Consider the following 15,381-nt stretch of genomic DNA (forward strand, 5'->3'; position numbering starts at 1 on the left):
ACATGCCATCTTCATTTACCTGTCAGTTTATTCTCTACCACTCTAGAGAACACAGCCTGTTGGCAGAGGAAGGCCAGAGGGACCAGAGCAGTCTAGAACTTATCCCCATGAGGGAAGCGTAGAAGTAACATTCCTTAGGAATGAGCTTACACCTCTAGTGCTGAATAAGTATGGGAGAGAGACTTAGCAGGACTTCCCATCTACCCGGTGACAAGGAAGGTAAGAAGGGACAGGGAACAGTCACTAAGCATTTCCAACACACACAGACACATGACCTTCACTCTTGATTTCAAGATAAAAAAAGTCAAAATCAAAACCAAGACCAAACATGCGTTGTCAACATCAGCAAAATCATCTCTGGTCCCTTCATGGCATGTTTTAGGAAGGATTTTTTTAAAATGGCCATATGATTTCTTTTCCCTTCTTATGGAAAAGGGTGTAAACTTCCTGTTTTCTTTGATGCTATTATAAGTCAATTAATTCCCAACATGACTTGGCTCCTACACGGAGGGGGTCGTTATAGGGTGTGGAGATTAACCGATCATTGCAAAGTGCTTGTAAAATAATACAAGGCATATAAATGCTGTTCCTAATTATTATTGTAATTGAATTACTGCTGTATTAGAAGCAGAATTAAACGCTTGAGCCCCATTCTGCTGGAAACTATTTATTTGCCACTCCCTCTAGGTCTGCGGCAGGAATATAGGAGTGTGAATAATGGCGTTGAAGCACATCCCTCACTGATCCCTCCTTCTAGAAGTGTTTCTTCCCTAGTCTCTGCCTTTTCCCTAGTGTACCCCAAAATATGAGAAGGGCAAAAGAGATCCTTGGGTTTCATCCTTCCACCTTTTGCCTGGTGTCTCACTGCACACGTCTGTGACTGTTTTCTGTGACTTCTTCTTCGCTGGCTCCGTCATTTGTTCCCTTCTTTTGGGTACGATATCCTAGTTTAGTCTGGCTGAGGCTTGAGACCCACGAGGACGTCATTAGATGGCCATCACTGAGCCATACACACCTCAGTCTCTCTGAAGAGTACCACTCCACGTGAGAGGTAGTCTTCAAAGTAATCAAGCGTTGTCTAGATCTTTTAGATTTGTGAGACTTTGAGCTGCAACAGAGCAGGTGACCCCCACAGTGCCCGCTTCTGCTGTGGAAGGAAGAGGTTGTGATCAGGCAGGGTGAGAACTCAGGAACATTGTGAGCTACCGAGAGTGCCAGGATAGGCTGTCCTCGTCCGCACTAAGCATTGGCACGTCCACTGCCTTCCAGAACTTTCCTAGGCCTCTGACAGGGCGCTGCTAGCAGAGGAACAGATCTTCTGATGTGGGTTCAGGCCCCTCGCCATCTGACTGCATGCCCTGTGATTTCCCAGCATTCCTTCTGGCTCTCCGAGTTAGGTGCGCCTCTGACTGATGGAGGAGGCCCCTTCTCTGAGGGAGAGAAGGGAACCGGAACTGTGAGCCTTCTCTGAGGCTCCCACACATGGGAGGGCGGCAGACCCAGACACTTCCTCCAGGGCCCTCAAGAGGGCTGTGTATCACAGGCTGCCTCTGTTTTCCTTTCCTTCTGTCACTGCAGCCAATTTATAGTCTTTTATTGATTCATTTCTCAGGGTGGGGTGGGATGAGGGGTTAAATTCTTTGCTTCCTCAAAACACTGAAGCTTGAATGGGTTTGACAAGGCGGCCATGCGCTCCGCACATGCTTGGCGCCCCCTTCCTCCCAATGAGGCCTGTGCCTCTGTCCCAGACAGCCTGCCTCACAGGGTGGTGACGCACATGGTCCCGGCATTCATAGCTCTGCGGTCCTTCCCTTTTAGGTACATGAGATTCTGAAGCGGACGGCCTGTTCTCGAGCCAACAACACGATGGGTAAGCAGCCCTCCCACGTGGTGATCCGTGAGGTGGTGAGGGGCCGGGCGCAGCCCTGTCAACGCCTTCCTTGGTGGGCAACAGGGAGAGCAGCAGACCCGTGCTCCACAAGCAAGGGTTGCTTCAACTTAGGCAAAGCAGCCATTCTGGGCCCTGGAGCAGAGGCGCCCACCTCACCTCTTGTCCAGGATGCTCCCAGGCCGTAGAAACTTCCCCCAGACCTCCAGCTCACCATGGTTGAAGGTGGTCCTCGCCTTTCCAGTTCTAACTGCATCTTTCGCTCTATCCCTACCATTATGCTGCAACTCTCTTGTTCTAGCTTGCCTTTGACTGCTGTGTCAAACACCATGACCCAAAGCAACTTGGGCAGGAAGAAGGAACCTGGGGTGGAAGGTCAAGGCAGGGGCCGGAACTTGGGGCCTGAACTGAAGCAGACTCCGTGAAAGAACCTTGCTCACGGTTAGCTCCATGCGGCTTATTCAGCTACTTGCTTTATATTCCTAGGTTTGCCTGCCCGGGGATGACACTGGCCACAGAGTCAGTCCTCCTACATCAATAGGCAATTAAGAAAATGCCTCACAGATGTGCCCACAGGCCAATCTAACGGAGGCAGCTCCGAAATTGAGGCTCCCTCTTCCCAGGTGACTCTAGCTTGTGCCGAGTCGGCAAAACTAAGGAGTACACAGTAGCTTTAAGTGACCACAGCCAATTTTCATTTACTGTTTTCAGGAAGAAAAGTATCTTAGCTGTCTTTAATGGGACTCTAACTCATTCTATGAATGAAGAAACTTCTTTCTCCCCAAGAGAGGGTGAATGACTACTGAAAGACTGGACTCTGCTTCAGTTTCTGTCCCGAGGTTCCTATCTTGACCTCCTGCCTCAGTTTCCCTCCTCCTGCCCAGGCTGCTTTTAGTCCGATAGCAATGTCCTCTTAAAGCCAACATTCTCTTCACTGTGACTGGTGGGATTCACTCACCTTGTGGAATATTTTCCAGATATGACGATTTCTGTTCCTTTGGAGCAAAGCCCCAACATTTCAGAACATACACATTAAGGCAGACAGTTTGGTGCTAATGCGTTATTCCGAGATGCCCAAAGTGGCAGAGGTGGACATATGAGCTGCGACAGCCTCAGTTTTATCATTGCATATTCCCAGATCAAGTCTGGTCCACTGATTCTCCCATAATGCTCTTTGGAGCTTCCACTAACCTCAGTCCTTCTCTTGCTTAATCTCTGTACTCATGGCTTTGACTCACCGACAGTGAGCCCCGGATATGTGCTTAAACCATCATTTATGCCCCTATGCCCCTATGCACCTATGCACCTGTCTTAGTCAGGGTTTCTATTCCTGCACAAACATTGTGACCAAGAAGCAAGTTGGGGAGGAAAGGGTTTATTCAGCTCACACTTCCACACTGTTGTTCATCACCAAAGGAAGTTAGGACTAGAACTCAAGCAGGTCAGAAAGCAGGAGCTGATGCAGAGGCCATGGAGGGATGTTACTTACTGGCTTGCTTCCCCTGGCTTGCTCAGCTTGCTTTCTTATAGAACCCAACAATACCAGCCCAGGGATGGCACCACACACAAAGGGCCCTCCCCCTTGATCACTAATTGAGAAAATGCTCCACAGTTGGATCTCATGGAAGCAGTTCCCCAACTGAAGCTCCTTTCTCTGTGATAAGTCCAGCCTGTGTCAAGTTGACACACAAAACCAGCCGGTTCAGCACCTATGCCCCTATGCAACTATGCAGCTATGCACCTATGCACTTATGTAGCTATGCACCTATGCAGCTATGCACTTATGCAGCTATGCACCTATGCAGCTATGCACCTATGCAGCTATGCACCTATGCAGCTATGCACCTATGCCCCTATGTAGCTATGCACCTATGCAGCTATGCACCTAGCTTTCTGCTTTGCACATTCTACTCAGTTGACTTTATCTAATGAACTAATTTTAAAAATGCCAAGCCTATTAGTTCCGTAGAAATCACTGGTGAGTTTCTGACTGTGTTCACAGACAGTGACTTAACCTTTCTACAACCCAGTTTCCTTTGTGTGGGATGGAGATCATAAGCGTATCTTTCAGAGTTTTTGTAAAGATTAAACAGGCAACTGTGAGTTTGCTTTGTAAACTGGAAAGTCCTTGAGAGCTGGAGCTTTGGGAAAGGATAATCCCCAGGATTATTGGAAGGTCACGGGAAGCTGGCTGCTTGAACAGGTTCTGTTTTCTTTCTCCTTTTAGTATTTAGTGTGTGTGTTGTCTTAAAGTCAAACATCTTTAGGATTTTGTTGTTGGCCAGTAGTGTTCAAAATCTGACTTTCTTCTTAGACATTTAAAAGCATCTATTTCAAGTACCTGATATGTGTCAGATGATGCTACAGGGGCTGAGGAATGCCAAGATGAACTGACCTTCTGTCAGCCATTGAGGGGGCCTGCAGTGTAGTCACCCAGTCAGATGTGTAAATAGATAATTAGGAGATAATGCAGCAGGTGCTGGGTATAATCACATACACAATGATAAAAGAGCACCAAGCAGGAAGCAATTACCTTCCATATCTGCTTCTTAGTATCAACAGAAATTATCCAGCATCAGGCTTGTGGTTCCTGGAGACAGTGGTGTGCTGGGAATTATCATCAACTACAGATGGCACAAGGACCATTGGAGACTTGCCCAAGGCCACGTGTTGAGTTGAAGTTGTTATAAGTGGATCTAGAAGCTAGCTACCCTTGCTCTGATGCTATTCCTACTACCTTTGAAGAGCTGTGGACCAGGGGCAGAGTCTGGAGGAGGAGTCTGCAGAGCCAGTTAACTGCAACGTAGCTGCTACTGCTGCCCTCCCTTGGTGAGAGGGGATGCTCGAACTCTGCTTCTCAGCAGACTTGGAAGGCTATCCCTAGCGATTTGACTTCTGCCTGGCCAAAATGAAGCCGTTGGAGCTCTTCGAACAACTTATAAGTTGACCTTGGCAGATCAAAAACAACGAAGAACACAATAGGATCAGGGAGGAAGGAGGTAACACTGTGAGACTCTGAGGTGATCCAGATCTTTGAGCCCAGGCGATGTATTGAGATTTTCTTGCCTACCTATCCAGTTTATTAGAGGTGAAGCACACGTGGGTATAAGTGACAGGCATTTCTTCAGAGTACCTGCTATCTCATAAGTGGGAGAGAAAAAGAATGGGATTGTGTTTGGCACTGTAGACAACCCCTACCCTGACCCAGATCCTTGGGTTTGAATCTGGCCTTCCTGACGGTCATTATACTCATGACCCCGGTACAATACCTTAGTCTCTTTCTCACTGTGCTTAACTGGAACCTTAGAAAGTGGGTGTGGCAGTGAGGATAACTGCAGCTCAGTCGCCACCCCCATCTCCACCCCCATCCCCGCTCAGTCATCACTTTTTTTTTTTTTATAGACAATACGTTTTTATCGATGCTGGCTTTTGTAAAGCATCTGCCTATACATAATCCTCCTGTACAGATTTATTTATACTTCTGCCTTGTTTCACAAACATTTCTCGAGTGGCTTACAAGGAAAACAATGAAACAAGCCTAATATAAGTAATAAATTGAAAAAAAATAAGAACCAGGAGGACACACAAATTAAAATTTAATGTCAAAACTAGGAGGGAAAGATAGAGTATACCCAACCATAAGGCTCTGGGGTTTCTGCAGTTGTAGCCAAAACTTAATGAAACTTAATCCCAAGCAAAGGGAAAGGGGATTGTGCTCAGTCTTGTGGCTATCCTTGCCTGTGGCCGCATCCTTTGGGTAGAAATCTTTCCCAAACCGATTACGCAGATCTTGCTTTCTTTCTTTGCTAACCGTGGTTGGGCTAGATTTCTGTGCTAGATTTCTGTGATCAGATGAGTGAATGGGGAGTGTTCAGGTCACGTGGCCACGTGATCTACAGGCATTCTCCAGATGACTCCATGGGTGTGCTTTTCTGGATAACCACTAAGGAAGGAAAGTGTGTGTGTGTGTGTGTGTGTGTAAGAGAGAGAGTGAGAGAGTGAGAGAGAAAATGTGTATGGGTGAGAGAGAATGTATGTGAGACAGGAAGACAGACAGAGACAATATGTGTGTATGTGTGTGAAAGAGAGAGAGACAGACAGACAGAAACAGAGAGGGAGAATGTCTGTGTGAGAGAGAAAGAGAGAGAGGGAGAGAGACAGAGAGACAGACAATGCATGTGTGAGAGAGAAAGTGTGTGTGAGAGAGAGAGATAGAGACAGAGAGAGAGAGAGAGACAGAGAGAGACAGAGAGAGAGAGAGAGGGAGGGAGGGAGGGAGGGAGTGTGTTTCCCTGTGGATTATCACTGAGCTCATTACCTTCATTTCTTGACCTCTTGACCTGGTGACCTCCTTCCTCAGACTGTGCTGTTTCTGTTTTCCTGTGCCATTTGGGAGACAGACAAACAAGTGCCTTAAAATTCTGGAAAAGAGAAATTGAAGGAGGGGTCGCTGCCAGGATCCTGCTGTGGAGAATGCACACATCATCAGGGGGAGTAGATTTTATGAGCTCTGCATTAGCTGTTTATAGATAGTTTTCCTTGCTTCTGGGTGTTCTGTGGTGGGAACTAAGCAGGTAGGAGATCTCTGAACAAATAAGGCATTTATTGCAGCCAAAATTCAAGCGTTTATTTGGATATTTTTCAAAGCATTTTTTTTTAATCTTTAGCTCTTTTGGTCCATTTGAAGCATCACTATAAGGTGCAAGTCTAACCAGTGTTATCTAATTTCACAGATAATTACTGACTAGTACACAGTGGGTAATTTAGGGCCAGAGTTAGAAGGTCTTCTCAGTTTTCAGTAAGTCAACCAATTGTCAGTAGAAGTTATCAGGAAGGGTTTCCCAGAGGTCTTAGAAGACTGACCCTTTTATTCATTCAGAAACTACTTGAGCACCTTCTCTGTGCTATTCAAATTCCAGAGCTGGATAATATAGTGGTGAATTAAACAGAAACAAATTCCTCTTTCAGGGGAGTTGACATTTTAGTGAAGAGAGATAGAAATAAGCCAATACATAAACTGGACAATATATCATGTGGCCACGTGCATTTAGAGGAAAGGCACTGAAGATGGGAGTGTCTTACATGAGATACACAGAGAGGGACTTCCTGAGGGACTGCCAGAGAAGAGGGAGATGAGTTAGGGTGGGGCTGCCCTAGAAAGGTCCCTGATTTCAGGGAGTCAGCCAGCATCCTTGCAGCAGAAGTGACACACTCAGGAGAATCCAGGGTGGGCATTTAACCACCATTCGCAGAAGCCCAGGGCAGATATTGAGAAGTGTCAGGAAGGATGCAGCAACCTGAAACTCATAGTAGCAAAGTTATCGACCTTTTTAGATCCATAAGTAGATGGAAGCCCTGTGGGTCATGGAAGGAGGGTAGAGGGCTCTCCTTGTGCAGGTGACTGAACAGAAGGCTGGGAGCATAAGTCCTTCCCTCCATCTCTCTGAGGGATGGGATGCAGGAGGAAACCACAGACTATGCCAGTCTACTCTGTCTAGAGTGGGAAGGGCAGAGGTATATTGAGAAGGGGAGCTAGACAGTAGGCACACACCTGTCTGGCATGGGTGGAATAGTGGGTGCCTCCCAGCTCTGCGATGAACCAAGTTACATCCCTTCCCTAGCCTGTTTTTGCCCCATCAGAAAAATGAAAAAATTGTCATGTTGCTGAACCCTTCCAGCTCTGACTCCTACTAGAACCCATGATTCAAAGGAGCAGTGTGGTCTCCTTTACATACAAGACAATGAGGCCCAAAGAGGAACTAGCCATTCTTTAAGCACACAAAGGATTCAGAGCAATTGTTGGGACCTGCAGACCTCAGAGAGGGTAGGAGTGGACAGGAGATGGGACATGCCAACTGGGAGGATTCCAGTCGGTGTGAAGATAGTTGGAAGAAGTTTGTCCTTCTAGATTAGCCTTTTGCAACTCGACCTCAGGATATGTTGACCAGGAATGGCTGCATGTACGTGGCATTGGAACCACCCACTTTCCTAGTTTCAACTCATTGAAAAAGCCGGTGCACTAAAATCTGTAGGGACAAGGTCTTAGGATGTGCAGTGTCAATAATCCACCCAGGTGATTCCTAGGATCTCTAAAGTCAGCTAGTGAAAAAGAGAAGAATAAAGGTGTAGTCTGGTGGGCTGTTCCAGGCTCCGTGACCTAATGACATCTAAGACTGTGTAGAACATCGCAGAAGGCTTGCCTCTTGGTTTCCAGAAGTACTCTAGGATAGCCAAGCGTGCCTCTAAAGAGCCGCCTTCTTGTTATTTTCCAAGCTGTATCATACTAACATATAGAAATGAATCCCGCAATGTTCTAGCTACTACAGCCAGTTCCCTCTGGTTCCCTTTGACTCTCTCTTTGGAGGGAGTTGATGCTAGTGTAAAAAGGCAAACTGAGCATATGTGACCTTAAGTAAGTGAGAGCTGGTGTCCACAGAGGCCAGAAGAGGGCATCAGACGTCCTCAGGCTCGCTCCATTAAACCTTCTCTCCTGCCCCTGCCCATTAACTTCCCAGGGTTCTCCCATAAGCCCTGGAGGAGGGAGCATCTCAGCTGCTCCTGAGCCTCACCCCTGCGAGTGAGAGATTATGGCTAATGCACACACTCTTCAGAGATGAACAGTATTTACAAGTTAGATCCCGCCTAGTGGGAGAAGCATGTGAGCGATCACACACTTGGTCGAGCCCCGCCATGCCTCCTTAATCACTGTCACCTTTCCCAGGGTCAGCTGCCAGGGCCCTGGCTGTGTCTTCCATCACGCAGGAACTTTAAAGTGACCTTATCCTTGGCGAGAAACCCTAGCCTTCTTGACCATATCACGGGACAAACACCTTTCTTTCTCCTTCATATGGAAGTTATTATTACCTTTCCATGGATAGAAAATTACAGATTAATAGGGGTACATTTTCATGGACATTTTGGTGTCAGAGCATTGAAACAAATGTACGCTTTGGGCATCTCCCCTCCCACTCAGGAGACGATGTCTTAATTATTTTGACCGGAGCCAGACCGTGGTGTGTGCTGTAAACATCTGGTTTATCGTTCATCCAGCTGAACTGGTTTCTATTTTGTTAGAAGAAAAGGCTCGGGATTAAAGACGTTTAAGTAATTAAGCGCACGTCAAGACAATTTGGTGATGGGTAAATATAGTCTCTGTTAAATGTGCCGTCTGGGGGCTCTGCTTTAGATTTATGTCCGGCTGGAGCGCAGGGATGAAAGCAGAAGACTGGGCCGAGCAGGCCCTGTTGTGGAGCGAATCAAAACCAAATGGGCTTTCGGGAGGAGGGCACCATCTCTCCTAAGTACCTGTCCCAAAGGATGAAAGTTTCCCTTGAGTTTGGCCTGCAGGGAGCAGAGCTGTGCTCCCTGCCACCCAGCAGCATTTGTAGCTTTAATGAGACTGTCTCTGGGTGGCGGACCATAAAGTCCTGCACTTCATTCTCGCCTGTGTCCGCAGAACCGAAGGCAAGGCTCGGGGTTTGAATGCGCATGCTCCAGTTACCCAAGGCAGGAGCCCGAGTCCATTCTGGTTGTGGTCTTTAGCTCAGATGCTCCTGGATACGGAGGGGCAGTGATGCCGGGCCAGTCTCCCAGGCTGTTTAAAGTGTGGTCTATGCTGAGTAACAAGGAACCAGAGCCTTTACCTTTGGGGGCTTAGAGTTGTAAGCAACAGGTGTGCAGTTGCTGGTGTTGTGAAAGGGAGACAGGGCCAATGACTTTAGGGGTCAGCTTCTGCAGGACCCCAGAGTCTATGCTGCTTTTGAGTTGAGGCTTTGCTTTTCTTTGGGGACTGGAGGGAAATGAAGGGAAATATGCTTGCAGCTCTCTGCCGCTCCATGGCCTTCTTTCATTCTGGGAGGAAGAAGACAAAAGTTTGTTGTTATGCTCATTCTCGCGTTTGTGTGCACGCGCGCACTCTCTTTCCCTCCCTCCCTCTCTCCTCTCCCCTCCCCCCACTGTGCCTAATCCAGTGCGGGAAGAGCATCTATGTGGTCCCGAGGAAGAAAGCCTTGCCACTGTGGCCACATGAATGGCACATGATGGAACCAATTAGCCCATTTTTTTGTTGTTGTTGTTGAAAAGGAAGGGGAAAAAAAATCCAAAATTTTCAAAGCAGGGATTCCTTTTCTTTTTGAAAAAACGTTTGATTATTTTCTTTTCTTTTCAAACTGATTTCCATGCTTGTTTGGGGTAGAGTCTTGGTTTCTGGAGTCTGGGGGTGAAAGGAGAGGCCTGTGCACGCCCAGCTTGGTAGGGTAGCTAGCTGTGGTGGAGAAGTTGCCTTTCAGGTCCTCTCCCTCCCTCCTGTCCCCTCCCCTCCCCTCCCCTCCCCCCAGCAACCACACTGATTGGGATCACCATGGTTACCACCTAGGTGTCCCGTGGGAGGTGCACAGCTATAGGTGACAGAGAAACATTCAGTGACATCTATTGGGAGCCTTGGGTATCTGAGTCAGGATAACTCAGATTTCATAACCTGGAGTCTTTGCTCCAAGGCAAAAGACCATTTGCCTGGACTTCCTGTTTTAGAAGGCAGACTAATCAACCTGAGTCTCAAGTTTCCTCATCAGGGTAGCTTGCCAAACAAGGCAGTGAGGAGGAGGGTGTGTGTGTGTGTGTGTGTGTGTGTGTGTGTGTGTTGGTGGGGGTGGGGCACTTGAACATCTAGAAGAGATACTGGGCATGTACAGCTAAGGACTCATGGCTTCTCAAATGTCACCCCTTTGGGTGTCAGGACAGTGAACCAAGGGTGTTGAGAGGCACAGCAGAAACAGACCATCCCCTCTGACTCATGTCCATCGAAGGCTGTGGTGGAGGACACAGAACAAAAGGCAGCCTGTGTCCTGGAGGGGATGCACTGCCTGTTGAAGGTGGAGCTGTGTATAGGTTTGAGATGGAAGCAGGCGTACAGCGTATAGCCCAGTGAACGGAGATCTTTCGAGGACATTCCAGTTGAGCTAGAGATCATCAGTCTGATGCTTCAGCCAAGAGGGTGAAACACCTGTTTGTTGTATTTTTATCCCCCATGGAGTGTTGGGACTGTCTTTGGTGGTTTTACAGCTGCCATGGTAACAGTGGGGTGTGAGTGAGGTAATTCTTGGGATGTGGTCATGTTGGGGACCTTACCAGCCTGTGACGCTTCCGCTTCTGCCCATGTCAACATTACTTTCATAGCTTGAAACCCCCACCCCCACCCCCACCCCTGCGGCCCCAGCTTGGTTCTCCTCCCTTTGATTACTGTGGGGTTGTTTCAGATTGCTGTGGTTAGGGCTCTGATTAATGATGCTCTGACTGAAACTGTAGTCTTCTGAGTTAAAATGAATGTGTAGCTTGTCCACCCCGGCACCCCTCCCCCACCTGCATGGCCTTCTCAGCCCCTCCCCATCCCCAAAAGCTATTTCTCATGTTTTATGTTAACCCCAAAGAAGAAACTTAAAACTAGAAGAGGGTTGCTAGCTCTTGAAGGCACATCTGTGCCCACGCAGCTTTCAAATTCCTGGGGGCCATGTCTACCGAGCACCAAAGGGGACCGGTGGGCACGGCGTATGTGGCATGCTAGAACCTTGCTGAATCTTAGCAAGGTTTGAGAATTGGGAACTGTTAGGGAAGAGAGGATTGTTTTGATATCCTCTTCAGTGTTTTAATGTGTGGGTGTGGCTGGGCATATGAGGTAGGAAGTGGTGAGTTTTAATGAGTTGATGCCTAGAGCTGTGTCCCAGCCTCATTGTGGATGCAGGGCCACTGACAACACAGCCTACTGAGTGTCAGTGCTGTGCGCTGTTTTCCTCAGAACTCCATGACTTTGTCTTACTGTCCACTGTCTCTCTGCAAAGAACAGTTCAGGCATGAGAGTATGTGCACGACCACGGGAAACTACTGGGCCCCAGGAACTTCCTCTTTGGGATTGAATGTGGATCCTGGTATGCATAATCTTAGAACTCTAAGTTGGTGAGAGACAATTCCTTCTACCAGGAAGCTGGTGACTCAGGATAGCTCAATCTGACGCAGAATGTACAGGTTGGTGACCTAGGATAGCCCAACCTGATGAAGAACATGCAGACTACTTTATAGCCTCTTAATAAAACCAAGACAGAAAAAGGAAATAACTGTCATTCTGTTCTGTGAGCAGACGCTCTCTGTTGTCAGGGTTGCAGTTAGAGAGCCAACAGTATCTGTCCACTCAGCGTTTCCTCACTAGACGTTGCTATGGGCAAGTGGCATGGAGGAGGACTTCTAGGACTAAACAGTGAATATCCCTGTGAGACTCCCATTTTTTGATTTTTTTTTTTTAAATCTCAGGGCATTTTTGCCCTGGAGTTTATTATGACACTGTGTCTCCTAGTAGTGCCAGAACAGACATCTATAAAGTCTCACCAACATGACCACCTAAACATGAGCAGAGCAAAGACTATAGCACTAGACATGCAAAGTGGATGGGGGAGAGCTCATGAGGCCTCAACCCTGCACAAAGAACTCCAGGCAGCTCAGGAATCCAGGGGCATGAGCCAGTCTTCACCAGGGAAGAGCACACCAATTGATTATCCAATACCAATGGTCAGTCCTGAACACATGCTTATAACTAACATTATACAGACCATGCAGGTTATATTTAGGGATATATATGTATATACATGTACATATATGCGTGTAAACACCAATGAATAAGGAGGCCACAAATTTGAAAGAGCAAAGAGGGGCATATTGAAAGGTTTGTAGACAAGAAAGGGGAAATGATCTAATTATGTTATGATCTCAAAAATAAAAGAAATAATAAAAACGTTATTGGGGGCACTAAAGAGATTTTATGTAGGTGATTTTTATTGAGCAGGTTTTATTGTATTAGAGTGAAAACAGAAAAATATAGAGCAAAAGAAGTCATAGGCATCATATATATTCCATCAGCTGAGGTGATGGCGTCATGATATGCCACAAGACCCCTTCCTGTACCTGTGGGAGAGTAAGAGTAAGGGGCAAATATTGCTAGTGACCCTGCAAGATGCTCTCAACCTCAGCACCAATGAGCACTCTGCAGTCTGCGAGCTGTGGAAGAGTCAGAGGTTCCTCATACCTTATTTTGAGTAGTACTGTGCTGGAATCTCAGACCCTGGGGCTGTTGCAGTTTAGGAAGGCAGGACAATCACCGGAATGAAGAAGTCCTGTAAAGATATAGGAAGGTAAGGCAGGACATTGATGCCTACATTAATTTATCATGGCTGAAGTCATCCTTCAGAACTCATCTATGCTGACACGGTACATAGAAGATCCGAAGCAATGTGTGTGGCCATACAGTGTGGAGAGTTTACCAGGCTGGAGTCAGAATAGGATCAGAGCAGCGTGAAGGTTCTCACAGCATACTGAATATGAAAACATCACTGGTGTTTGAGAAGCAGACACCATTGCCCTTCTACTAAGAACTAAAGCTTGAGGACGAGATGTTGAGTGGAGGGACAGAGCAGAGAATGCAGTGGTTCCCAGCCCACAGAGGAGGCACGGGGGGGGGGGGGGTTACTATTGATTAAAATGCGGGTTGAGAGGGCTGTGCTTCGGAGTTACTGTTCTTCTTTACATTGCAGGCATTAACTCTCTAATAGCAAACAATATCTATGAGGCTGCCTACCCGCTTCATGACGTAAGTACTCTTCATCCCCCCCCCCCCACTCCTTGCTTTCCCTTTTTTCCCTCTGCTCCCTCTCCTCCTTTCTTCCCTCCCTCCCTCCCTTCTTTCTTTCTCTTCTCGGTGCCTGCGTTCTCGATCCCCTCATTCTGTGACCCAGGCTTGCCTCAACTCACGTCCTCTTACCTCAGCTTTGGGAGCCAGGGTTACAGAGTGCGCCATGACTCCTGCGAGCATTGTTTCATCAGTGTGCTCTCTCTAATCTTCTGAGAGTTGGAGCCACCAGCCTTGGGGTGGATGAACATTTGGCCAAAGAAGGCAGGAGTGAATCCTGAGATTCAAACACCTTTGCCAACCCTGGAACTTCTCATTGCTGAGGATAGCACCTTGTTCATTTTTGCCAAAGGTCTCAAGCTGTCTTTCCAGTCCTTTTCCCAGCTCACAAGAAGCATGCATTGGTTTTTGTCTGAGCTTCCCTTGACACCTTGTCTTTGTTTTTGGCAAAACTGTGAAAATACAGATGTAGTGTACAGTTGATTAAAAGTACACATGGCTGGGTTGTCAGTGAAGGCAGGTGGATAGCCATGGAAGAAACCTCGGTGGTGTGGGTGATACACAACTTGGAAGTTGGTTTCTGTATTGTTCCCTTGGCTGGGAGTAATGGTCTTCCCAAGATGCAATGCAGTAATATTTCAAGACAACTTGTGAAGAGCTTAAGCATCCCTTCAACTAAATACCTCTTGGCTTCACCACCGTCTACACCTGTCATGCAAAGTAGCCACATGAATCTGACCAACACAACTTTCTTAGGTGGGAGCCTTCCCACTTCTGACATCTTTGCTGTGGAGTACGTAAAGCTAATTCCTGACAGCTGTACGCATAGGGTGTCACGGCATGGGGTGAATTTGATCTCATATGTTAACCCATTTATAGGCATAGACCCTGCCATTGCATGGACTGAGAGTGGTAACCTGGGCTCATCTGTAAAGCATGGGAGGGGGTCATTTTGTGTGAAAAGCTATCCTAATTAAACACTACAAGGTGATGATTAAGAAATCAAACACTGGCTCCTGACCATGCCATGTTTCTGATTTTCCTTAAATAGAAATGAAAGAGATGACATTAGAAAAGAAAGAAGAAAAATGAATGAAAGGAAGTCCTTTCTCATTTAGCATCTGTTCTTGATGATTCCACTGGCTTTATCTGGTGTCCCCTTTTCCCTCCAGGGTGAATATGACAGTCCAGGGGACGACATGAATGACAGAAAGGTGAGCCTCCATTGTCCTGTGCTGAGGACCTCGGGTGTGTAAAAGTGTGGCTGGGCATGGAACTGGCCAAAGGGATCATAAGTGTTCCATTTACATATCTAAATCTTAACAGTTCTCCCATCACAAACCCCACCCTTCAAAGACAGGAGAGCGCCAACTGAACGACACTAACCGTCCGTCTTCCCTGATGTATGGGTGTGAACACCAAGACATTAACCCAGGTTATACTGCCCCGTGGGTAGATGCTTAGAATCCCTCTGCCTATGAAGTGTCCCTGACCATTAAAAAAACCGCATGATTATCCATTCTGGAATCCTCTGGGTCATCTTTGTAACAGTTTCCTGTCCTATAGGCAGGTGTGTAAATATTATAAAGCCACTCCCAAATGACAATGTACTGAGGGAGCAGGAAGCAGGATGCCTCTGACAGGAAGCTGGGAACTAGGCTACAGCTGGGGGGGGAGGGTGCTTCCTTTAGAGGGACCCCTCCAGTGGTGGCCACAGCTCCTGACCATGTGACACTCAGCTACGCCCTCTGCAAAGAACTGTTTCTTTTGCTGGTACCCCGGGACTGTGGGGCCCTCACGTATAGGAAGTGAAGGGTGGCTCCAG

The 15,381-nt window shown here is 47.3% G+C and overlaps 1 protein-coding gene across 2 annotated transcripts in view; it reads left to right on the top strand.

The window, feature by feature from the left end:
- The window catches only part of Ano2 (anoctamin 2), a 325,589-nt gene that overhangs the window by 85,271 nt on the left and 224,937 nt on the right, over nt 1-15,381 (top strand). For both annotated transcript variants that reach the window (XM_052172696.1, XM_052172697.1), the window contains exons 6-8: nt 1,819-1,870; nt 13,462-13,517; nt 14,729-14,770. In XM_052172696.1, the coding sequence (XP_052028656.1) occupies nt 1,819-1,870; nt 13,462-13,517; nt 14,729-14,770 (150 nt within the window). The remainder of the gene's footprint in view (nt 1-1,818; nt 1,871-13,461; nt 13,518-14,728; nt 14,771-15,381) is intronic.

Source organism: Apodemus sylvaticus, chromosome 2 (genome assembly GCF_947179515.1).
Source record: "Apodemus sylvaticus chromosome 2, mApoSyl1.1, whole genome shotgun sequence".
Classification (NCBI taxonomy): domain Eukaryota; kingdom Metazoa; phylum Chordata; class Mammalia; order Rodentia; family Muridae; genus Apodemus; species Apodemus sylvaticus.